Raw genomic sequence first — 26159 nt, 5'->3', positions numbered from 1 at the left:
GCCGTGTCTATTCATGCATTAGGGATTGGGCGATGGGGGGGGTTACAACCTATTATTTTGATTTTGCTTCTGTAACAGCTAGTGGCCTCTGCTGGCAGAAACAAGCACTGCAGTGGAAAAAGCCTTTCCTTTGAATTGCACACATGCACGTTTATGAAAACTCTTAAAAAAAAACATGGTGACAGACCAATTTGTAATTTATATGAATGATTTTCAAAAAATATATGGATTTGGAGTCACATATTTGGAGTCATAGCTTGCAAGCTATGGTTATAAGCCTGTCGGTCCAATTTCATGAAATAATTTCTGAATAAATGGGACATATCGCGGTCAAAAAGACATATGCGGCACAGATGACTCGCAGATCGACACAGCTGAAATGACCAGAGCTTAGTTTGTAAATGATCCCTTTTTTACTCCTGGTTTCAAAGAACAAAACTCATGTTATACGCAATTTAAATATAATCTTTAGAGCGAAGTGTTAAGAGATCTTTTTAGTATTATTTTGCTTTTTAAATATGTTTTACATAAAGAAATTGCTTGCTGATAAGAGCATTCTGGGATGTGTTTCCACTGCCGGCGGTCACTCTTTGAAGCTATTAATAGCCTGCATCCAAATTTGCATTTTTAACTCTGATTGGCTCTTGGCCAGGAAATGCAAGATAGAAGTTATTTTAATTCCCTAATTAAAGACTTTTTATTTTTTATTTTTTTTTTACCTTAGCAATACTTTGTTTTACTTGTCGTGTCAGATGAAATTTAGATAAAACTAGGACCAAAAAAAAATAAATTGTCAAATTTTGCCTTCCAGTGGTGGCGGAAGGTTGGGCAAAAATACACCGACGGACTGCCGCTTACAATTTCGTCTGGCTTGAAAAACCGACCGACCCACGATGACGGAAAAGGAGCGGGGCTCCGACGAACGTCGGACCAGCAAAGAAAAGTAAATCGCCCAACTCTGGTCATACTCGAACGAATCGTTGAACACGCAAAGGTTTTTTTTTGACAGCCATCTTACTCCGTGGAGAAAAGGGACGCGCGAAGCCATCCGAGTGCGGATTACCTGCATGGTGCTGATGCAAAGGCTCCTATGGATGACAAACTGGCTGAGGGCGGCGGATCGCTTGTAGCTATTGCGCCCGTGAACCATCAGGAGACGACCCAAATGTTTGAACTGAGTCACGGAGAAGTCTGCGGCCAGCGAGGCCTGTTTGCCTTCCTGACAAAAATGAGAGAACGCAAGAGGGTCAGCGAGGCCCGTGTCCACCTCAGGCGGCGCCGACTGGAGCGGACCACACAAAAAAACACTTGGTGCGGATAAGAAACGTCACATGAACGCAACGACATATGCAAAAAAATACCCTTTTTTAACAAAAACAAACAATCAAAAACAATCAGACAAAGTATTCACAGCACTTCACTTTTTCCACAATTATCTTACAGCCTAATTCCAAATCGTAATACATTAATCTCATATCTCAAAATTCGACACAATACCCCATAGTGACAATGTGAAAGGTTTAGGGGGGGACATTTTTTGAAAGTATTTGAATAAAAGGCTAATAAATCACATTTGCAAAAGTATTCACAGCCATTGCCAAGACGCTCAAAATCAAGCTCAGAGCATCCTTTTTCCACCAATCATCTTTCAGATTTTTCGACAGCTTAACCGCAGTCAAATTCAATTGATTGGACATGACTTGGAAAGGCACACATCACATTAGCCTAAGTATTCAAAGCTTTTGCCGTGAAGCTGAAAACGGAGCTTAGGTGCATCCTTTTTACACTAATCATCCTTGAGATGTTTCTGCAGCTCAATTGGAAGTCATTGGAGTAAATCCTTTTGATTGGACATGATTTGGAAAGACACACGCCAGTCCATAGAAGGTCCCACAGTTGACCGTGCATGTAAGCGTATGCATGCATGTAAGCGCTGTGAATACTTTGAGGATGCGCTGTAATGCTGTTTCTTTTTTTTCCGGCACCGGGAATCCATGTGGCACGAACGCGCAAGGGGTTTTTAACAGGAAAGGCGAGCTGCGACAGCGAGAAAGGGCCGGTCGCAAAGAGTCTCACTTTTCCTTCCACTCCCACGCCACAGTCGGCTTCCTGGATCATGCTGACATCGTTTCCTCCGTCTCCTAAGAGAAAACAAAAGCGGCGGAGGTGTGAGGATTCACATGGCCCAGGAGTTTGCCCGGCCGACCTTTGGGCGGCCGCGTTTGCTACGCACCCACGGCACAGGTGAGCTTGCCCGTCCGCTCCTGGAGCAGCCGGATGATCTGGGCCTTCTGGGTGGGGGCGCAGCGGCAGCACACCACGGCGGGACACTGACACGCCAGCTCCATGAACTCGTATTCGTAGTATTTCAGACAGACCTGCAGCGGAGAGGCCGCGGCTTCGCATTGTCTCTCGTCCAACCGCGGCGCGGTTGAGGCTCGTTTGCAAACAAACATTTTTCCCGCTTTACGGCATCAACAGCGATGACAAAACTCAAACTGGCCGGTCGGCGTGCGTACGTATGACTCTGCGAGTCACACCGCGCTCATACGTCACTAAATGCGTCGCTGCATACGTCACTACAATGCTGGGCAGCTATTGGTCGGCGTCATGGCGCTCCCTAAGATGCCGGTCTGCTATTGGTCAGCGTCACTAAGATGCCGGTCTGCAATTGGTCGGCGTCACTAAGATGCCAATACGCTTAAGACTTGATCTGGTGCGAGTGCTTGCAATACAGTATTTATTGTGCATTTCTAGTGGTTGATTCAATGTTTTATTGGTTAGCCATGATGAGTTCATTTCCGTCCATTTCCGAACACATTATCCAGGGGCGGAAATTGATGGCAAGAAATGAGATTACCTCAAGCGAGTCCCCCGATATCACCAGGGCGCAATCGTGTTTCCTCCTGAAAGCGTTCAATTCCAGATGGGCCTCTCCTCGCGTGGTCACCTGCCACGGGAGGGCCACGCCATTAACGACAGCACTTGAAGTGACAATGTGCTCATTTTGAAAACACACATTTCAATAAGGTGGAAATAAATGTCTTCTATCCAACCAACATATTTTTTTATGTATAGCGTAGAGCAAAAATTGAACAAAAAAAACAATTTTTGTCACTGGTAAACTGCACCAGATTAGGAACTGCAGGTCATAAGCTATTTAAATCACACATCCATATCAAATTTACACATATCAAACTTTTATACAGGATCTGATTCAATTTATTCATCATTTTTGATATTTTTAATACTATATTTTTCAAACTCGTTTTGAGCACAGGGCACACACACACACACACACACACACACACACACACACACACACACACAATTATCGGAAACATAGGGTGTTCAATTTGTGCAAAAATGACAACGTTTCCAATTTTGAATGGCAGTAAATGAGCCCGACATGGGCTAAATTTGACACGTGTAGGGTGTACCTCTCGACCTCCGGTTTGCAAACATTTAGAAGGGACGGCACATTGAAAGTCGTCATGGTTTGACAATCCAGGCAATATTTTAGCCTCCTAGTCCTCGTGCTTTTTGGTATGTTATTTTTGGTAAATTAAACAGCAGGTGATGAACTTTAAAATAACAAAATAAACATGGATATTTTAACAAAAAAGAAAGGATTGTGCATAAGCCATGTAAGCAAAGAAATCTGCTGGACTTGATTCCACTTTCAAATGGACGTCTTCACAAGCCGGACTTGGGCCAGTTAGCTTGAGGAAACTGTGTCAGCTTCCAATTGCGAGCCAAAAGGAGCCAAAATTCATGGCTGACAGCGCGTGGAGTTAATCTGTCATGAGGAGCTACGCTCGGGCCAGCCGCTGACTCCTCAGACGTCAGCGCGCGTCGGGACTTTGGCGGCCATCAGGAAAGCCGTCCAGATGTGCGCCTCGTCCACCCAGTCAGCACTCCCACGGCGTCCGCCGGGAGAGCTTTTCAAGGCGTGCCAACCATTGTTATTCTCTTCCAGTAAGCGCGTTTGTACGCAAACGCTAACCTGAAGCGGCCGGCCGCATCTCGGAGGTGGGCTCGGCGCCAGGCGCGGCGAGGGGACCCTCAAAGCCCAAAAGCCGGGAAACAAACGAGGAAAGCAGGCCTCCGCATGTTCCCGGCAGGAGCGCTTCGCTCATTTGCTCCTCGGGTTCGCCGGGATGCGTTTGCCAGTAGCGAGTGATCGATGCTTTGCCGATGCGGCCTAGCTAACGGGATGGGGGGAGGGGCTCTGCGTCTGATCCGGGATGACCCCAAGCGGGCCCGTCCCGCACGCTTACTGGTAGGCCTGGGCGATTTGTCTTTTTTTTCTTCTTTAAATTACCGTAATACCCCAAATATAAGATGCAACCGTGTATAAGACGCACCTATTGGGCTCAAATTCTGGTAGAAACAATGCATTAGTATTTTTATTATTATTATTATTTTCCCTATGTTATATATATTTGTTGCGTGTCAAGTTAAGCGTGTTTCAGATTTCCCACTCATTGTGAGCGGGCAATGAACGCCTCGCCGATGTAATGTTGAATGCGCAGGCTGTCAAACAGCTTCTACCCACAGGCCATCCGGATTCTGAACAAATTCCTCACACACTAATCTGCCTCGTTGTCACCAGTCGCTTTACCGCACGCACACATGCATCTTACAAATCCTGCACAGTGCAAGAAAGCTGCTATACATATAATATTTTGCACTTCAGGATATTTTGCATTATCATCCTCATGTATACAGTTTCATCTACTCCATAATAGGCTCAGAATGTAAGTTTCTTAGTGGTTCACAATTACTGCCTCTATTGCTCTATCATTCCTTTTTTTGTTTTTGCTTTTTTTTTTGCCTACTTTATTATTTGCTCGATTGTGGAGTATAGTCCGCTCGAGGTAGTGAACAGAGTAAGAATTTCATTGTGTAGTGTTATTATGCATATGACAATAAAACTCCTGAATCTTGAAGCTGTTGATTTTCCTTTTCTTCGCGGTTCGGGTTCATTTGACCGAAATAGCCGAAATTGAGCAGCAGCCGCGTTTCAGCAAGTTTAGGATTGTGTGTATATGCACAATAGGAGTCAGACATTTTGCACTTTAAGGAAGGAGTTGTGTCTCTTAAAAGCTAGCTAAGATAAAAGCCAAACTTATTTTGAAATTTCCGTCATTTTTACGGATTCACTCTCGGAATGGGAAATGTTCCTTTTGTGAGAAACAACGAAGCAAAATCCGAGGTGTTATTTGTATTCAAGGCACTGCTTACTTGTCTGAAGATGTGGATGTCCTGATTGCGGGTGATCAGGTGGGCATTCTTGGCGGTACACGTGGCCGTTTCCAGCTTGTCTCCTGTCAGCATCCAAACCTTTGCGGGAGACAAATAAGGACAATGTAGCGCGCTTATTGTATCAAGCGTGACGGAGCGCCATTGACCGTCCGTCGCGCATTGCCTGCCGTGCGCTGCTCGGCGGAAGCAGGCGGATGCAAATGTCGACGACTGCTCGGCGTGGACGCACCGACACGCGCGTGGTGAATTCCGACGCTTGGGACCAGAGTGGGGCGTGGCACGACAAAACAGAGACGCTTCTATATTGTTTTTTTTATTTTGTTCATGTTAAACTGTGCAAACAAATGCCCCTCCCCCCAAGATTGATTTTAGTGTTTGGATGTCGTGGGTGTACGTGGCGGTCCACCTTGATGCCCGCGTTGCGAAGGATCTCCAAGGTGGGTCTGACGTCGGTCTGCAGCTGGTCCTCCACGCCAGTCAAGCACAGGAGCTCCATCTCCATTTCCAGACTTTCAATCACCGTGGCAACCTTAAGGGAGCGGTCGTGCACGCTGAGTTTGGCCTGAACGTAGCGTGCCTGAAGAGACAGACAGATGGAGTGGATAGAGTGCTTTTTTTTCTGCAAAAGTCACTTAAAAAACACATGCAGACAGTTGGCTGAACTGAGAAAACATTGAAAAGTTTGCAGTGATAATGACATAAACTACTGTTTTTTTGTTTGTTTTGTTCTTCCAAGAAGGCCCCCAAAGCCACTTGATAGAGTGCGTTGATGGCCGTGTTTTTGCCGCTGCGGCTCCGGGGTCACCCGCCAGTGAGATAACGCAAAAACAATTCGCGGGTGACTCATACAGGAAACACAATGCGTGTGTGCGTGCGCGTCTGTGACTCACTGCTGCCCACCAGCTCAAACACACAATTATACAGTTGAGTAAGTGGAGCCTGCGGGGGAGCCCGCCCGCCCTTCTTCAACAATGAGTGGGGTGTGGGGTGACACAAGGTTCAAAGATTCGTCCGATCACCCGGCAACAATCATATTTATTAGGACTGGAGATCCCGAGACAAAAAGATGTGCTGCTTGTATTTTGAGCCGCGGTCCACATGGCAACTGTTTGACAAGAAAATGATTCATCTTTGCTGTTTTGTACCAGGGCCGCCCATATTTTTTTGCCCCGAGTTCTACTTTTCCAGCAGCCAATCTCCTGCTATCTGATAGAACTGAAAAGATGTCTTACTGAGCTTGAAAAATGGATCATTAAAAATATCAAAGTGGTGTGTAAGTTGAATAATAATAATAATATATATATATATATATATATATATATATATATATATATATATATATATATATAGACACATGCACACATACAAAAGCACACGATGGCTTTTTCTCCCCCGATTGGCTTTCTTTTTTCAGCTGAATTTTTTCTCCCCATGAAGTGCGACGTCATGCTGTCGTTGAGCAACACCACCTCAGCAGGTGACAAGTCGACACATTGAGCACCCCTATTTTGCACTCTATGCTTGCATTTTGAGGCCATCCACTTTTAAAAAGCAATTTCTGGAGTGCAAATTTGCACAGCACTTTGTATGGCGCCCCGTAGCTATGTATGAGTAGAGGAAAAAAAGGCAACCTAGTAAGCTTGTGCTAATGCGGTCCCCCGCCAGGTGGGAGTTAGAAACGTTTTAAACTGGTGTTATATTTTTTTCTCCTCAATCACATTCATCATGGATATGATTGAGAAAAAAACCCACAATGTTTACAATGTTACAATGTTTGATATCTTTAGGTTCAAATGTTTCAGCTAATGCAGCTTCTGTGTTAAGGTTCCAGCTCAATTTACATACCTCAAAGTCCTGATATTGCTCTTCAGTCAAAGACTTCTTGGACACAACCAGAACCCTCAGACCTTCTCTCGCCATGTTTCCACACTTGGGAAAAAATAAAGAAGAATAGTAAATGCAAAGAAGTAAATGCTAAAACCCACTGCTGATGGAGGATGGGAAAAGAAAATCATATCAACACTTAAAGACACGCTAGGAACAAATATGTTAAATGGAATATTTGTCGAGTAAAAGTACCTCTTCTTCCAGCCAGTCGTTATACTGGACGATGCCGGCCATCACCACATCGGCACCCTTCATGTAGAACGTGATCTCTCCCGTCGATTCATCCTGAAATGGAATTTGGGTTGAACATGAGTACTCGGGGGAACAAAAAAAATGTTCCACTGTCACGGAGAGTCCAACATAGTTTGAAACTGCAACCGGAGCGGATCCAAATAAATGTGTTTTCTGTCGTTTTTTATTTTTACTGATCATCAGACCCTCATGCAAATTGTAAGCCCCCTCTACTGTCCCCACTTGCCATGTACAAACACTGGTATTCATCTGCTATTTGTTGTCTTTTTTAACCAGCCTCAAAAGTTCTCCTCGCGACAAAGGCAGCCCAAGCAGACACCGGAGCCTTCATTCATCTCTCAAGTGGCATTCAGGAAACATGCATGGAACAGCAACAACAAAGATCTTGGCGCTCACTCGCACGATGATGCCCATCCTCTTGCTCTCATAGGTGAAGGGGAAAATTTGCAGGATGCTGAAGTTCATGATTTGGCCTGTAGGGGTCCTGAGCTGCATGGAGGACTGGTCTCTCCCCACCAGGGTCAGGCCAACGCTTTCCGTCCACTGTACCAGCGACACCTGCAGACGGCCAATGGGGGAAAAAAAGCCTGAATGACAGAACGCTATTGATCCCAATGCCATTTCCTCACATCAATCTTCCATTACTTGAGTTATGAAGGAACGCCCGAATCGCAGTCAGATTCAACACGAATCAATGTTTGCGGCATTTGGAGCACTCAACGCTATCGACGGGAAAGTTTTTGAGATGAAAACCTTGTTTGGCTGCGTCTCAAGGACGCAGGTGGCCAACTGTTTCCATTAACTCGGAGACCAGAGGTTGCATCAAGAATCTAATCCATCAGCTATTGTGCGTCAGGCCTAATGGCAGAGAAGCCACATTATCTATGGTATGCACAAAAAATACATAAAACAACTTTCAAATCTTTAGTTTTCACGGTTTAGTCTGAAACTGAAAAAAAGAAGAAACTTTGCATCAGAGTGCCTGAAATAATAAAAAAACAAAGTCAATTCTTATTTACACAAGACACATTTTTGACCAACTGAACCATCTGATGCTGAAAAAAGAAATCAATAAATAATAACAAATGTAAAATAATCTGGAACATTATCACAGGAGAGCCTATATAAAGCATTGCGTGGATCGTTTTCTAAATCACATTAATCATTGAGGCGATTTAGAAAAACAATGTTGAAATCAATTTAGAAAGTTTAGAACTCTGGCACAGGCTTTGACAACGAGAGCATCATTATTACTGTTATCATGAGTAGCCCAAAGCGCCTTACGTTAAAATATCAAATCAACAAGAGCCGGCGCTATGTCGGGACTTTCGTTTGCCGGGTGGGAAAACGACGTCGGCCCAGCTTGTCGGGTTCTGGAATGCGCATCAGGCTCGAAATTTCTCATTGGCGTCACAAACAAAGGGACAAGAGCGCCGGTTTCCTCCGAACAAGAAACGCAGCCGGCCTTTTCAATGACAAAAGCGGTGAGTGGTGAAACATGTGCCGAGAGGAAACCCAAAATGGGCTAAAGAGCAGGAGGCTGGGGAGCACATCGAGGAAATCCGTATTTACGCTGCAGGATGTGGATCACATTGAATTCCGCGGACCCCTTTCCGCCGTTCAAAGAATGCGTAGCATGCAGGACATAAACGCGGGGTGACATTTGGCTCGGACACCATCAAGGAGCAAAGCGACCGTGCCAAAGACCCGCAGTGGCAAACGCGGAACGGTCCGCGTTGATGGGTTAGGATAGATTTTTTTTTTGTCATTACACTAGGCAAAGCAATTGACTTTAAATATAAAATTCACTTTGACGAGGGGAAACGTGGAAGCAGATCACTCATCCCGGCTGGCAAATGTGGGAACATCCGATGGCAGGAGTTGGAACTACAGGTTTCATTTTGTGTGTGTGTGTGTGTGTGTGTGTGTGTGGGGGGAGATTTTCATTGGCTGTAGTTTATCTTTAAGTGTTATTTTCCATTTTCCTGTTTTCAAATATAAGACGCACTGCATTATAAGGCACATAGAACAGAAGCTAGAGTAGAGTAGTGGCCGAGGCTGCGTTAAAGGGAATGTCAACAAAACAATCAGATAGGTCAGTCAAACTTTATAAATAGGCAATCGAAGTTAAGAATAAAGATTATTTGAGGAAAGAATGGAGGAAAATACCTTTTAGATTCCATTTAAAGACTGTTTAGAATCAGATCAATGCCAAAACCAATCAAGAGTTAGAATAATATAAATATGATTCTCTTCAATGTTAAAACTTCAAATCTTTAATAAAATTGCAACCGAAAACCTCAAAATATAATAATATGTTATATATAATATATATAATATATAATATGTTTTGTTGATTTAAAAAAGACTTTCTGAATTTATTTAATATAATTGCGCTGTCTTTTACAAATAACGACATTTTTGGCATCGTTACGATATAAATTGCTTCAATATTGGAGCATTTATATCATAACAAAATTTCAAACAGGGTGTAATGAAAATTCTAATTGTAAAAAATACTTTTCTAACTGAAATACAGAAATACTTAAAGTGCGGAAAATATGATATAACTAGATTGTTATATATTGTGGAGTTTATCGTGGACCTCAAATCTCAGAATGCCTTCGAAATCGTACCATTTGGGAGTCCCAGACATGAGATTGCGATAATATCGTAAAGCCAGGACGTAACCATGGAATAGTTCCGCGTATGACGGCGTGGGTCCGTACCTCATCGGGGCTGGCGGCCTGATAAACCCTGCAGGTGTCTTCGTAGTGCTGCTCCGCCTCGGCCTGATCCGTCACGCCGTTGGACTCGTACGCCGGCGTCACGTTGTGCACCAAGGCGATGGCTTTCACCGCCTCGTGAACTCTACTGCTGATGGTCTTGCGAACCTTGGTGGCCGCCGGGGTCCTGGAGGCCGGAAGGTCGTGAGCGGGCTGAGGAGCACACGCGGGCCACAGATGAGGAGGGACGGCTTTATCTGGTGAACGCTTGCATCGAATAATCTTGAAGGATTTAGCGCGGATTTAGACGGACACGTTTTAACCGTAATCATAGAAGTCGAGAATATGCAGGTTATCAAATATCAATTGTTTGTGTTTGCATTGAGGCCTTTTTCTATTATAGGCCGACGTCGTTAAAACATGTTGAGGTGGGGCTTGGCTTTTGGGTTAATCCTGTTTCCTGTTCCGCTTAACCTTTGCTTTCAAGGCCGACAAAGCCCGTGCTCCGGAACCAATCATGTCAAACAATTACAAACTGATGTTTTAGCTTTTGTTTTGTATTTTACACTGAAAAACAAATCTCTAGTGGAAGGAAATTGGTTGTACATCTTTTCAAGGAGTGCAGTGAAGTGCAAAGAAAATGAAATACATCGGTACGTTATTCAGGAAGTCATTTCCTAACGTGAATCTTACATAAGCTTTTTACATGCCCCCAAAATGCTCTTCAACCCTATAAATGAATATGAATAAACTATAAAAATGCGTCAAAAACATAGTAGAATTACATAAGTGCATAATAATCATGCAAACAATAAGTTTGTAAGTAGAGGCACCACTGAACCTCCGTCATCTTCTTAGCTTTTCAGGGTTCTCCATTTGTTCCTGACATCCGAGTGATAACGTTCTGTCCCATGTCATGCTTTGTACCTGTGTGTAGGCGCTGAACACGTGGCTTTGCACCTCATCCATGGAGTCCATCCCGTACGCCACGGTGCCAAGGTGGAGACGTCGGAACACCATCTCATTTTGGGTGAGAGTTCCTGCCATTCAAAAGGCCGTTAAGAATAATTGCAGTATGAGTCTGCAAAATGCGGCACATTTAACCGTCCTTTCATATTTGTTTGCAAGGAGTAGAGGTAACATCCCAGTGTCACTTGGACCCGGGGCGTATTTAGTCACACACACACGTCTGAAATGTGTCCAAAATATTGTTTTCATCGGTCATTTACATATTTTTCAGACAGGTATGTAAACCGCGGGGGGACTATAAGCCGCAGGTTTTTTCCTTGTAAACTGACAACAACAGACAGAACATTTCTGCATGTTTTTAGCATATCTTCAAAATTCTTCTTGAGCACAGCTATTGATTCACAACTTTTCATAGCTGTACCATTAACTTGACACATTGAACGCACGTTTGCTTTACCAGTAGATTGACTCTAGATGGCGAGCAAAAAATTGAAAAATAAAAACTGCAGATAAGCCACACTGTCGCAGGGCTCAAATCATAAGAAAAAAAGGTGTGGTTTATAGTCCCAAAAATACAGTACGCTCATTTCTCACTGACAGTAATACTGTCTCTGGGACAATAAGACCCAAAACTGTATGTATCTGTTTAAAAAAATCAAAAATCGTTTTCCTCTTTAACCTAATACTTAATGTATATCCATGTCTTACGTTTTTGTTGCTCTGGAATAGTAGTAAGATCCTGGGTCAAGGGTAATGTGTAATTATCACCACCCTCAGAAAAGAAAAGGATATTCTTGGGTCGTTGTGAACCCGGTTTTGCTTATTCATCAAAAAAAGCTACCAAAATCGGTATTACTATGCATATGACAATAAAGCTCTTGTACGTATGTAAGTAAAAAATATTAAACAATTCACAATGCTTTGTAACAAAATGCATTCAAATGCAATTTTTATACTGATAAACCACAATCGACATTTACCGTACTTTAACTTTCAAATGAAGCTGTTTGACCCACAACGTACAGTGATAGGAGGATTAAATAACAAAGTGTGAGGGCATAAAAGCTGCTTTTCTGTCTTCTCCGGTCAAACCTGTTTTGTCAGTCAGCAGGTAGGAGATGCGGCCCAGCTGTTCGGGTATGGTGCTGGCTCTCACCACCGTGCCAGGTATCTTGGAGTCCTTCTTGATCATCCAGCTGAAAACCATCTTGCCCATATCCAAATTGACACGCAGGCTGTATCCCGTGAATGAAAACAGACTCAGAGGGCGCGCGCAATCGAATAGATGATTGCAGCAGGGTTTCAAGTCCCACCTGATAGGCACGATGTTGGAGAAGAGCAGCAGGAAGCGCAGGATCTGGAGGTACCAGCGACCCGCAAAGTGCTGCAGGGCCACCATGACCAGGGATACCACCACCAATGCTCCGAACAGGATCTTCGTCAAGCAGTTCACCTCCAGGTCGAACAGGCCCACCTGACGTCGACGCAACAAATGGCCGTTCAAACGCCCGTGTGTCTTTCTTCCGCATCTCGTATTCCAGGCATGCGCTAATAACTGTTTTGGTGGTAAACCATCATTTTAAAGCTCACATGCTCCAAATTTGCCAAAGCCGTAAGTTATTTTCTCCGTCGAGTCGTAAGCCTTAACCGGCATCTGTATCTTACGCAAGTCCTCCGCTGCAGGAACCAATCATATTAAAGCTGCAGTTGTCCACTTCCTGCTTTGTGGAATTCGGGATCAATAAGTTTGCTACTGCGGCTAACTACCTCGGGTAAACACATGCTATATTACGTAGCTTGTGTAAAAATTCCAGTTCAAGGACCCGAGATCAAATCCACCGAGCTCCGGTTTTCCCGTGTGGGGTTCGCATGGTCTCCCCGAGCCTGCACGGGTTCTCTCCGGCCACTGCGGCTTCCTCCCACACTCCAAAAGCGTACTAAATTGTCCTTAGGTTTGATTGGGCGCGTGAATGGTTGTTCGTGTCCGTGTGCCCCGCAACTGGCTGGCGACCAGTTCGGGGTGTCAGCTGAGATAGGCACCAGCTAGCCCGCGACCCTTGTGAGGAGAAGCGGCTCTAGAAGACGGATGGATTGTATATGTATACTATTTGACAAAAACAGAAAATTCAATCGAGTGACATTTTTGCTCGAGGCCGGCCTTTGCTGGCAAATCCAACCTTATGCCTTGGATTGGACGTGTTCATGACGCTGCGCAGCTCCTTGCCGGTATAAACCACCAGCCCCACTACCGTGCCTGCGGAGTGGGAAAGGTACATTAAAAACACCACTCTCAATGCAAACAAGCAACGTTACAAGAAAGCTTCTCATGCCAAATGCAACTTTTTAACAGCTGTTCGGTCCTACCTGACGCGACCACCGTGCTGGCCCACAGAGTGTTCTCAATGCTGAGGCTTTCGTTGATGGGAGGGTCTCCGTCCTCCTGTCGCAAAGACAACGCGTCTACATTTGCAAAGTCACGTTGCTGAGAGTCCGCGCACGACATCGCCAATGCGCCCACAAGACAAGGCGGGATGAGGAGCCGTGATCGAAAAATCCAATAGAAGAAGACCTACCGTAATTTTCCCAGTACAAGTCGTCCTCCCTTAACTCTTTAATGCTAAGCGTTATTGGAAAAGGCAACCTCTAGAGGGCCGGTATATTTAGCATTTTCACTCATCTTTCAAGGCCCAGGGAATATTGTGCGATATATGTCGATATGGCTGCTGCCATATGAAAGATTGACTTCCATCCTTGACTTAGAATTACAAGTCTGTAATGTATGTGAAGTATGTAGGGCAACACTGCCACCTAATGTTCACAGGTATCACTACAGTGCTCAATTAGCTTATATTAGCTAAGCATTAGTCAAGGGTGTCAGCTACCCCCCATAAAAAACGTATTTGATGAAATTTGTATTATTTATGATTGTTTTTACTATTGTTCCTATTATTAGTGATGCTCATGATATACAGACAACTGACAAATAAAGAACTTCAACTTTAAAAGACGAGAATCCTTTTTTGCTTCAATTTGGTTGAATTTAATAAAAATGCGATTATAAGTCCAACCCTGACTTAAATGGTTACGAGATCATGGCTGTACAATAACACATGCTGTATGTTGTTAAAATGATAAATTTACAGTGCATTTAGGCACATTTCTTCATTGTATATCAAATTACATACTGTTCAGTTATTGGAGGGGGTGGGGTGGAAACTAGACAAGTGCAAGGCAATGTACACGTAGGCACTAATGTTGCAACAATAAGTTGAAGTTTCAATGCTTTATTTCTAGACACAACTGAATATGAATTTGTCGAAAAGCCCGTCATCATCGCTATCTGACACGCCAAATAGCTCCTCCTATCTCCTCGTCAATTATTCAAACAAGCTCGTTACTCTTCCGCGGGCAGCCGTCCTCATCATTTCTGTCTGTCGCTCCAAAAATAAACATGCAACCAAACAAAACACAATGAAACTTCCATTCGTTGCTCAAAAAAAATGGAATCACCATCACTCTATTAAAAATTAAAAACTATGAAACTTCTGAAAAGCTTTCTCGTGATTCTGCGGTCCATTGGCAAAAAGGGCATCCAGTGGTAAAGAGCTGAGAGACGACAAACACTCACCCTGGTGAAAGTTCCAATAAAGTTATGGATGTCGATATTTGGCTCTTCCGCGTATACGTAGGATCGAATCTGAAGAAGTTCCTACGAGACATTGAGACCATTATTTAGAAGTTTTTCTCACGTAGAATCGACTTGAATAAAAATGTTAACGCTGTAGTTCACATGAATTTCTACAACATGTTTGAAGAGCGTTAACTCATCCAAACATGCCTTTATGGAGCCTGCAATTTTTTTTTTTCCTGTGAATTTGAGTTCTCGTCTATCTCCCATCATGTACTCACAGCAGCAGTAGGCAGCCTCTGTGTGCATGCCACAGGGAGGCGCAGTTTCCAATCGGTCTCTCCATCAAGCTGGTCAGTGCGAAGGAAACAGGAGCCTGAGAAGGACCAGACAAAGGATTATGCACACATAGACTTTCACCACTAGGGGGTGACAAATGACAAAACCTCGGTGTTAATCAGTGAAATCTCAATTCAGAGCACGTGACAATTGAAAATATATACGCCCAAGGTTTATTTTAGCAGCTATCTGTATCAAAAATGCGTTGCTGTTTTTTTTTCTTGAAACGAGACGATTAATTCTAAATAAATTGTTTGGCCACAAATTTGTGGTAAAGAAATCCACCCAACCACCCACTAAATTCAAATTTGACTCCATGAGTCACCCCACCACCCAGGGAAAAAAAAATCCTAGCCCGATTCAGGCTCCTCATAATTGACCTAATGGCCTCCACATGGAATGGAGATAACCATACACTATTTCCAGTAAAACAACACTGCTGTATTCTTTACCTTGGGCATGAACAATAATTGAAGACATGTACGTTGCGGTCTGTATGGAATAATAAAGCAATGCAGCTGTTGCATTAGTGAAACCTAATCCACGCGTGATCAGTCATATGAGGCGCCTTTGTATAGTTCAACCTCTAAAGTTTATCTAGACAGGCAGATTGTCTCAACATTGAACCCCCCCAATTCAGTAAGATAGGTACCAGCATGCTTTTTTTTGGCAACAATTCTTATGAAAAGACATAACAATGGCCGTTTTGAGCTCAAGTTTAGCAGGGAAGCAGCAGCAGATAAAAACGTTTTGCCATTTTTACATTTTAACAATTGAAAACTGCAACGACAATTAAAATAATAAGAATTAAAAAAAGCACACCCCAAACGAACAAACAACAAAAGAAAACAAATCTTAAAATTGTCAGCTGTTCCTAATTCTGTTTTGGATAGTGACAAACAGCTAATTTGCATTTACATGATTGCGATATAGTCTTAGAATACAATTCATTTGAATTACTACAAGCGTCATTGCGTTGCGCAATTTGATGGGCAAAACTAGCATGAACGTTTGATCTCCACCGCGTGGGTAGATGTATAACTGGAATCAGCAAACGCCCCGCCTCCAACCTTTGACTGATAGTATAGTACTGGACCCAATTACAATTTGGACATTATAGGACTTCCTGTCCAGGCTCAGGGCTAATCCCTGCACCTCAGCGCCTTTTTTAAACAAGTCATTTCCCCGGCCAGATCTGGATGAATGACCAGCAGATGTTTACCATTTCTCTCTGAGGTCCTTAGAAAGATCATGTCGGCAGGAACACGCTGGTTCTACAAAGAAAGGCAGAAAGAAAAACATCACTTCCTGCTCCTGCGCCTGCGCCCCTCCCTCCTCCCGCTCTTAAATCTTTGACTTATTGAGTGGCTTGTGGCACATTAGGAAGACTCACTTAAAAAAAAAAAAAAAGGCGAAAAAATGTTATGTCCTTCGATCGACGGCAGAATTTGTCTCTGCACGGCCCCAAAATCCCCACTCAAATTTTAGGCGTGTGTCAAACACATTGAGACGTTTTTTTTTTTTTTTTTGGTCAAACCGTATGTTCAGAATGAGACTTTATTCCTTTATTTGTGCTCCATTATCACCGACTGCCTTCATTGCCCAGTTACTGTTTTTATTGCCTACTATTGTCTACTTTATTATTCGCTCTATTGTGTGGAATGCAAGTCTACACGGGAAAGTGAACAGAATAAGAATTTCACTGTGTAGTGTTAGTATGCACGCGACAATAAAACTCTTGGATCTTGAATAGCACACCATGTGTACCCCCTCCCCCGCAGTTTTTTAAACGAAACCAAAAATAAACAATACTGCCTTGAAAATAAACAACAAATATGAACAATTTGTAAACAACTTTTTTTACATACCTTTTACCTCTCAAATACATTAACCCTCCAAAATTAATTTGAGATCATTCAAACAGGAATTTACATTTAAATAAAAAACAAAATACTTAACAAGACTGATAGTCAGACCTACTTTAGTCGTTTCCATCCCAAAAATGTCTTTTTACATATTTATAAACGTATTTTTTAAATTGAGACATTCAATTAATTATTCTTTTTTTTCCCCCCACAATGTTAAAGGAGGGTCTAAAAAGGGCTGCTAGTATTAACGCTTTCATTGCCAAGCGTTATGGGAAAAAGCAACGTCTAGGGTGCCAGTGTATTTAGCGTTTTTACTCATCTTTCAAGGCCTACAGAATATTGCGTTAACATAAACATTGACGTATCACATGAAAGATTGAGTCTCGTTCCTTACTTAGAATTACAAGTACGTCATATACGTGTTTGCGTGTATGTCAACACTGCTATCCATTGGTCACGACAGTGCTCGATTGGCTTAATATTAGCTGAGCACTAGTCAAGGGTGTCAGATACCATCCAGAAAATAGTATTTGACGTGTTTGATGATTATTTTTCTCACTATTTTAAAAGATGAGAATTCTCGTCCGTGCCTCTGAAAGAGTAAAGTCAATCACTGCCGGCCAAGGTATAGCAATCAACGGTGGCGAAGGAGTTAAATAATGCATCCGCGCTGAATTGAGACGCTTGGGTTCATTTTCCATTCCGCAGGATATTGTCTCCATAGGGAAACAATGTGTTGCACACATATACGGTAGTTATATGACAGGCTCATGATATTTAATTATCCCGCTGGAAAAAAGTGTAAAGGAAAAACAAAAAGTGTTTCCACATACCCCTACCCTGGTTGGGAAATACTGATGTACATCAAATGGCTTATAATATTTGTTTCTAAGCATGATGTGAAAACTTGAGACTTATTGCCACGTGGAAGCATTTATTACAAACCTTTTCTACGATTATAAGATCTCCCACTTGAATGTTGCTGCTTTTGATCTTTGTCGTGCCTACGGGCAAAAAAGGAAAATACACAGGACATTAAAGGTAAACCGGTGTAACATATAAAAAGCTTACATATCGCTGAAAAATGCTCCAAAACATTTGAAGTACTGTACAGGCATATCTGGAAAATCAAATAATAGTAGCGGCAGCTGTTTTCCCGCATGCTTCACCAGTCACCCGCTGAAGTTTGGGGGAGGTCATTTTCCATGCAGATCTGAAGGAATGCTGGGGGAGTTGAGCCTTTCCCTCTCTCATTCCATTTGGAATTAACAGGCAAATTTGTTTGGAGGAGATCACTGACCCCCGACCTCTGCTGTGACCTCTGCCCGATGCATATGCAAGACATTAAGGCACATATAATATCACTCCGCGACGGGGTTCGTGGGAATTCACTTTTCTTCTTTGTCCTACAAAGTTATGTGAAAACATGCACGCCGTCGCATTCAGAAATTCTAATCAATCGGATTATCGTCACAAAAATGATGTTTTTGGATGATCTTCTCCAAATGATCTTTTGGAGCTTGGAGCGCAACAAGTCATGGAGGCGGGCGCTCATTGTGTTAATGGCTAAAACAAGCTGCCACGCCACATCAAAGTGGCTAAGTGATAGAAACCAGCAAGTCTTCGGCCTTTTTATTGTCGCTCGCACTTGATACCGTGACCTTGTGCGCTCACTTTTATGTCTCCACTTTGAATTGCACACCCTGTCCCTCATTTGCTCTTCTACAGTAAATGAATGCTGAAAAGTAGGAACGATAGCTCAAAAGGCACAATGAGAACCCGATGTTTTATCATCTTCTAAATACATGCAAACCGTAGGTCCAGAGGTACACCCTATAGGTTTCAAATTTAGCCCGTGTCGGGCTCATTTACCGCTATTCAAAATTGGGAATATTGTCAATCTGGAAGTATTGAAAATCCGGTGTTTTATCGTGCATTTCCCGATTTTTGCATGAACCCTATCCACGGCGACTCACGAATGGGGCGCGATAGAAATGTTTGTGCTGACACCCCAAAACCACCGGGTGGTGCTAATGGCCAACTTTTGCAAGCCTTTCAACAACTTTGATGATCGGCTTAGCCTGGACTCCCATAATGCAAAAGTTTTCAAAAGTCATAATACGCCAATCAACACATATTAAATATTCCTATTTCGATTTCATAAATTAGTTTTGCTATTATCGCATTTACACAATTATTGTACACAAAAGGGGTATAGCCCCCCCCCCCAAAAAAAAAGAAAAAAAAGTATGTACGGATAGGGCTGATGCCAGTGAACAATTTGAGGGGTTGAAGGTAAATACATATTTCCATTTGACAATGTTATGAGCCCTTCAAATTCAGCCCATGTTGGGTGATAACAAGGCCAGATTGGTGAAAACTCCCCAGACACACAAGCGTTAAGGCCCGTTATGTGTTTTAAGGCGTCATCTTGCAGACCCGCACTGTCTGTGAGCTTCCTCGATAGACCGAAAAGGTCGTGTTGTTTAAACGGCACATTTGGCAAGGCTTATTTTCCCTTGAAAGCGCTATGTTTCAGTGCAAATTTCAGGGTTACAAAATGTATGACCCAAACTGTCTGAATCTTAAGTGCAACTTAATTAGGGTGCTGATCTCTGCGGTATGCGATGCATTTGTAAGCTTGCGAGGGGTGGGGGGCGGGGGGCTTGACAATGCTATCTTGTAATAGGTCAACAAAGAATTACCCACCTTCTACTGTGTTACAATAGAAACAATGGAAGTCATTAAACACTTAAGTACTTAAAAAAAAACAAAGAAAAAGAAAATGATGCTTTCCTGTAAGAAAAGTGTTACGTTACAATTTGGGGTAAAAGCCAGACCCCATGTACAAGCTGTTGCTTTTAGTGTGTCACTAATCACTGACCTGTCATACATGTTTACGTGTCAAATGACAATAGAAAAGAAACAAACAAATAAAGCATTTTGTTCAGTGGTTGGGGGAAGTTCTAATGAGCCTGAAGATAGATTTTATGATATTGTTCAGAAGGTTTTCAAAAGAAGTACTATAGAACTGAGGTTTCAAACGGAAGGCCCGCGGGCCTTTGTAGGAACTTTATAGGACAGAAAAATCCTTACTTTTGCAAGCAATGCTCATTGAGCCCTGTAACTTACAAGCGGAAGTGACCGGTTGTCACGCTTGAGCAAAATATCTCGCTGATCGCTTCAGTGACAGAATGCAGAGCACTTCACTGCCGTTAGCATTAGCATCCAGCTAGTTAATCATTCCATTGCCCCAAAGAGGTTTGCGATGGGCGGGGGTCGCCATCCGGCCCATTATCAGACCTTCCGCTTTAGTTTGTGCGGTATTATAAACTATCAGTCGTGCATTTCTTTTTCAATGTACTTTATTTACAACTTTGCAGTTAGCGCACAGTATTTTAAAGTGACATCATGACTACTTCTTGGTGAGCTTTTAATGACTTTTGTCATGTATATTATTATGTAGGAGTTGCCCAGTGTCCAAAACGAGACATAACGGGAGCATTTTACTTTGTTCAATTTGATGCACTTGAGCGCACTCCTTGCAAAGAAGGCGCACAACTAAAAAATTGGATTGAGGCGTTTTCCTCCCTATTGTATTTATTTTATTCCCTCCTATGCGTTGTGTACAAAGTATGTATTTCATTAAAAATGGAAAAAAGATCCTTGAAAATTTCCATTGACCCCCGTTATTTGCGAGGAACTGGGATCAGGCCGGCGCGCGCGGCATCAAAGCAACATATGATTGACAGGAACCGTTTTTAAGACACCTAGTATCATTTTACCAGTCTGTTTGACGATAGACTTTCCTCCATGCGGCCCCTTAGCTCCAACGAATTTTGACAACCCAGCTATAGAACGTGGACATCATTCCGTTGAGCGTTACTATTCTTGCACCCCCCGTGGAATTTCTGAAGCCGACTGTTACGTAAGCGGGTGCCAAACAAACGGAACGGCGCGCCTACCTCTCGTTGACAGCTTGCTGTAGATCTGCGAGTTCACCTCTTTGTCTCGGATGTAGCATCTTATTTCATCAACGGCCTCTCTAATGATGGTGATGGTCAAGACCAGACCCTGAAACGAAAATCACGCTCCGAAGACGACTCAAGGAAGTCAAGCGTCCTTAAATGAAATGCAATTCTGCATTATGGAAAAGTGGCTTATTGACCAAGAGAGTTTGCATACCAAAGGGACCCAGTAGGTGTAGAGGTCGCCTAAACGCAGCTCGTCCACAAACTGAGAGCAGGCCAGCAGCAAGAAGTACAAGTTGAAGAAGTACTTGAACTGATTGAAAAGCACCTGTAGGCAAGACCAAGCCCATCTTCAGATTTTTTCAGGTTCAAAGTACAGCATTGAGGGTGGCTTTTGCTTTACGATGCAGTTGGAGAAAATACAAAAGTTACAAAAATTTCCATCCGCCTCCGCACCATTACCGTATTCCTCAGAGTGCAAGTCGAGGTTTCTTTGCTCATTTTAGGGGGTTGGACTTAGAACTGAATAACTCAAAACAGAGCCATTTTTTTTTCTTTCTTCTTTCGTTTGAATAACATGAATTCGTTTGAATAACGTGAATTCATTCATCACATGGATGCGAAATAAGTCATAGCATGTCATTTACAAGGATTAAAATGATTATATATATATACCTCTAATTCGATACAGCATCGAGCCTTTGCACAGAAAACGGCAAAAAAAGCACTTTGGTCAAGCGTCGCCTAATTGCCTCTTTGTTGTCAACACAAGCATGTGCGGCTCGTTTTTTTTTCGGCAGACTTTGACGCGTTATGAAAAGGAAAAGTGCCTGCCTAAGCAGGGTCTAAAAATCTAAGTGCTCAGTAATCCATTACTTTGAATATTAAGAAGGAGAAAATTACTGATTACATTAGGTGCTAAAGTATTAAAGTCATCAATTACTTGATGATGGTGATTAAGAACTTCTTTGATTAACAAATGCTACAGTAATAAATGACTTTTGTTACATTGGTACCTGAAAGTGATTGATTAACGTATAATTGATTAGTACCGAATTCCGTAACATAAATGATTGCATAATTTGTTATTTATTTAGTACGTGGCATTTTTAGACCGCGCCCTTGCCAAATGAAAAAAGAGGAAATATGTAAAGAAGGAACCAGAATTGATTGAAAAACTTGAATGAGTAAAACATTGGAGCAAAAAATCGACTGAAAACATAACTCCAATACCCGAAACGGCTCAATGGAAGGAATGGCATTCCGGGGTGGAACTGTATGTACAGCTACTGTATGTGTCAGGAATGAGCCGCGCAGACGGCGAAAATGTTTGGGGATTGGAGCAACAGCTTGCGGCACCGTAATACGCACATTTAGCACCGGGGTTCCAAGCTCACTCGGTTCCATTGTCACCAAAGTGAGAGATGACTCGCGTGACAGAGTCGGTATGTTCAAAAGGGAGCTAGGTGAGTGGCGCAAAATAGAGCAAATGCTAAAAGAAAGACAACAATAACAAATTCAAGAAAATCAAGCAGATGCCATTTTGCATTGCAAAGACTCTTGTCCTTTGCTTGCCAAAAGAACAATAGCAACTTTCACCATCCTACTGAAGATCTAAGTCAAATGAATATGTCTACTGTAGAAAGCAAAGGCTTATGCAAAACATGCAAAAAAAAAAAAAAAGCACAGCAACCGCCATCCTTAAGTTTCACGTGCGAGAAACGTGCAGACAAATAAGATATAACACATTCACGTCAAAACATTTTAAGGTTGTCAGTGTAAAACGCGGTAATTGGATGATTGTCTTCACAAACGATTTATTCATGTGTGCTAACATCAACTCATTCAATCCCAAAGACATATTTTTACATTTTATAAAAGTCAGACGATCAATACCGGGTAGGCAAAAAATAATGTCAAATCTTACAAAATCTAAACGCTTGCAATGAAGAAACACAAATGAACTTACCCCAGGCAGGAAGCTGAAGAAGTTGTACTTCTGGTTGTTGATGACATTTCGGGGGTACCTCTGCTCCCGCTTCTCCGGATGGCCGAGCCACACCGTGCGGGGACGGAAGTCGCACATGCCGCAACATTTGGACCACGGGCAGCACCTGTGACCAAGTTCAAAACAAACGTCCGTGTCAACAATTCAAGTGGCTCAAGATGACAAAAAAAAAAGTGATCTTCATGCATTCGAGTATTGCAAAATATATTTAGCCCTTATGCAGTCTTTTTGTGCAATTCTTTGCTCTTTACATCAAAGGCAATACATTAGTATGAGTGCAGACAGAAGTAGACCAGCGCCTGATGAATGACGGACCCCCCCCCCCCCCTCCCCTTGATAAAATAACAGACTGACAATGACGGAAAGGGGGCGGAGCTCTGATAAATGTTGGCAAGACAAAAAAAATCAACCAGTCCAAATAGAGTAGTCATTATCACTCACGTTTAAAATGATATTAAATGTCTGAAATATGATCACAGATTAGGGATAAACTGTTTTATTTGAAATTACATTTGGAAATGTTATCGGGAAAAGGGTTCTTAAATAGCGCTGTACGTTTCTCAACTCAAGACTTGCTCGAGTCAAACCTTCGGCTCGCGGGCCGCTTCTGGCCTGCAAACAGGTTTAATCGGGCCAGTGAGGTGATTTTGTAAAGTATAAAAAGAATTGTTTTTTCAATACGTGAAAAACTTGATTTTTTTATGATTAATATAAATGTTAATGTTTTATGATGAATAATGATGTTGCACTGGTACTGTGTTGTACACTATTACAAGAATAATAAATACATTATTAAAGGATAATAAATATATTAATCAAGTTATATAGATATATACCATGGCTTAATTGGTCCGGCCCACTTGGGTATAGATTTTAGCTTGTAGCCTGCAAGCTAAAAAGAGTTTGAAACCCGCGTCCTAATGAATTCGCCATCACATCTTGAGTTAATGTGTTGCTCACAGATGCTTCAACCGCATGTCCATAAAGAGAGGGGGGAAAAAAACTTGTTGTTTCATCAGGAAATAGGTGAGCACTCCTAAAGTTCAAGCCAGGCTAACGTTCCACACAAATGAACTCAGTGACCTCATGATGAATTAATAACTACAATGCTAGCTGTAAACCAGGGGGGAGTCCCAATTCAGAAGTTCAAAAAAAAAAAAAAAAAAACAAAGTCTGGGAAAGATATTGTCAAATAGCACAGATCACAGGGTAACTGCTACAGCAGTCAATTACTTTAGTACACAATTCACTTTATACATTAATTACTTTTGGTAGCAATGGTCACTACCTAAACCGATTACTTTGTTACTGAAATAATTGATTAGTTTAATCATTTTCGTATTTAAAACATGAGTATTTTTGGTCCTTAAAATAAGTGATTACTTTGATATATTAAATTGCTTTGGGTGCGTTATTACCTAAATAGAAGCACTTTGTTGTTAATTAAAGAAAAAACTATTGAGTCGAGGCTTTTAGTTAAGTGATGAGATGAATTAGAATTGTGTTTTTCACACTTGTAACTGTTTCCACCTTCAAAGTGGCTTATTACTCTTTTAAAAAGCGCTGCGGTCGATATGTATTTTTGGCATACGCTGCTGGTCACCAAAATGTGGATTACGAACCGCGAAAGGCCCCCCGCGCCGTAGATTGGACACCTGTTAAAGCGACATTTTCAAAGCATCTCCATCAATCTGCACGAGGCCTGTCTCTCTATTGAACATCTTTAGAATATCCTTTGAAGAACTTTTAAATACAATGAGTAAAAACAATGCTCGGGGCCTGCACGTGGCCGAGTTTGCACTGCGACACGAATGTTCAAGAGGAAAATATTGACGTAGTCTTCCAGGTGCACTTGCTGCACTCACGCCCCGGAACAAGGATGTAAGCTAATGCTAAAGCTAGCTGCTAAACAGACACATTAGAACAACACCGCACGCCTGATATTCATAAGAAAAAATATCAAATATATTTTGCGTGACATATCGTTTCGCCAGGGTTTTGTGTTGGCTTTTCAACATAAATCAGCCGTGGGTGGTAAAAAGGATGGCTGGAAGGGAGAAAGCGACAGGGTTCCTCAAATGACGAATGTGCGACGTTGGAACGAGCCTTACCCATGTCTGTGCTTGCTGTTGTTCCTCTTTGGTCGCCGGACCGGCTGCAGGGGGATATTGTCGGCCATTCCGTCCGGACGAAAGACGCCGCCGACACGCAGCCTGGCTGGGCCGGTTCGGAGGTCCTGGGCGGGCGGAGGCTGGCGCTGCTTCGCACCGTGTCGCTGACACAGACAGAGAGCCGGGAGGGACACGCCACAAAGATCGTGGGCGAGGGAATGGATTCAGAATCGATTCAAAATGTCCCCAAATCAAATTTTGAAAAAAAAAGAAAAAAAATAATAACGATAATAATAAAGGCTATGAGATTTATAGATGGCTTCAAAGTGTAGCAGCTGTGGTTCACAAGTTGTTTATATAGGAAAACACACGCTCCTCACAATTCAAAACTTAATGAATGTAAAAACAAATGATTAAAAAACCGACACTTTGTCTCCTTTTGTTATTGTGTCTTGCAAAGCAGACAGAAGTAGTGTGATGTTATTGCTCATGTAAGACGCAGAAGTCATTGTTCATTGAATCGGATTTAATTGAAAATCATTTTGAAGGAAACAGATCTACCATTCAGAATCGTAGACCCTAAAATCCAAATGTAATCAAATTGAAGTCAAGTCAAATTTCAAAAGTCAAACAGCTCTGTCTTATGATAGCATACACAATGATTGAATGAAGTTTTTCTTTGTTTTATGTTAATACAACAATCAAAACGCTTTCAAACATCCAATTGTAGATTTTCACCCATCCAAGAACTTTTTAGGCCTACCCCACAAGTTGTCATTTGACTACATCACATGGCGGAAAGTACACTCAGTACATACATATGCTAATTTAAGGTGGTTTCTTTCTTTTTTTTTTTTTTCGGTAGTATGACTTGTGATTTTTCATGTAAAGTAGTTTATGTTGCGAGAGACACTGAACTTGCATGACAAATGAGGATGCACAAATCACACTCAAGATGCGACTCATGTTTCCTTTTTAATATTAATTGTGAGTGTATTTAAGCCCTCTGTGTGTGTGGGGGGGGCACCCCCCCCCCTTATGTACAAAATTTGTAAAAATAATAGCAAAAGTAACCATGCTGTATATCAATATATTTATGAAATTGAAATAAGAACACGTATTATGTCATAAT

At 42.3% G+C, this 26159-nt stretch overlaps 1 protein-coding gene across 1 annotated transcript in view; it reads right to left on the bottom strand.

Annotated features, from left to right (window-relative positions):
• The window catches only part of atp9a (ATPase phospholipid transporting 9A), a 29951-nt gene extending 4727 nt beyond the window's left edge, over positions 1-25224 (bottom strand). Inside the window, exons 1-23 of the mRNA XM_088407817.1 lie at positions 25028-25224; positions 22878-23022; positions 21123-21236; positions 20903-21011; positions 17883-17941; positions 16292-16343; positions 15012-15106; positions 14731-14811; positions 13467-13542; positions 13280-13356; positions 12416-12576; positions 12195-12337; positions 11061-11173; positions 10137-10346; positions 7804-7965; positions 7348-7440; positions 7114-7197; positions 5675-5845; positions 5248-5346; positions 2861-2950; positions 2234-2378; positions 2077-2141; positions 1064-1219 (exon numbers count right to left, since the gene is read on the bottom strand). Of these exons, the coding sequence (XP_088263943.1) occupies positions 1064-1219; positions 2077-2141; positions 2234-2378; positions 2861-2950; positions 5248-5346; positions 5675-5845; positions 7114-7197; positions 7348-7440; positions 7804-7965; positions 10137-10346; positions 11061-11173; positions 12195-12337; positions 12416-12576; positions 13280-13356; positions 13467-13542; positions 14731-14811; positions 15012-15106; positions 16292-16343; positions 17883-17941; positions 20903-21011; positions 21123-21236; positions 22878-23022; positions 25028-25095 (2568 nt within the window). The 5' untranslated portion in view covers positions 25096-25224. The remainder of the gene's footprint in view (positions 1-1063; positions 1220-2076; positions 2142-2233; positions 2379-2860; positions 2951-5247; positions 5347-5674; positions 5846-7113; positions 7198-7347; positions 7441-7803; positions 7966-10136; positions 10347-11060; positions 11174-12194; positions 12338-12415; positions 12577-13279; positions 13357-13466; positions 13543-14730; positions 14812-15011; positions 15107-16291; positions 16344-17882; positions 17942-20902; positions 21012-21122; positions 21237-22877; positions 23023-25027) is intronic.
• Between the last annotated feature and the right edge of the window lie 935 nt (positions 25225-26159).

Source organism: Hippichthys cyanospilos, chromosome 2 (assembly GCF_059441005.1).
Source record: "Hippichthys cyanospilos isolate Australia breed blue-spotted pipefish chromosome 2, RoL_Hcya_1.0, whole genome shotgun sequence".
Lineage (NCBI taxonomy): Eukaryota > Metazoa > Chordata > Actinopteri > Syngnathiformes > Syngnathidae > Hippichthys > Hippichthys cyanospilos.
The sequence above is the reverse complement of the archived record's forward strand: the minus strand, read 5'-3'. Positions and strand labels throughout refer to the sequence as shown.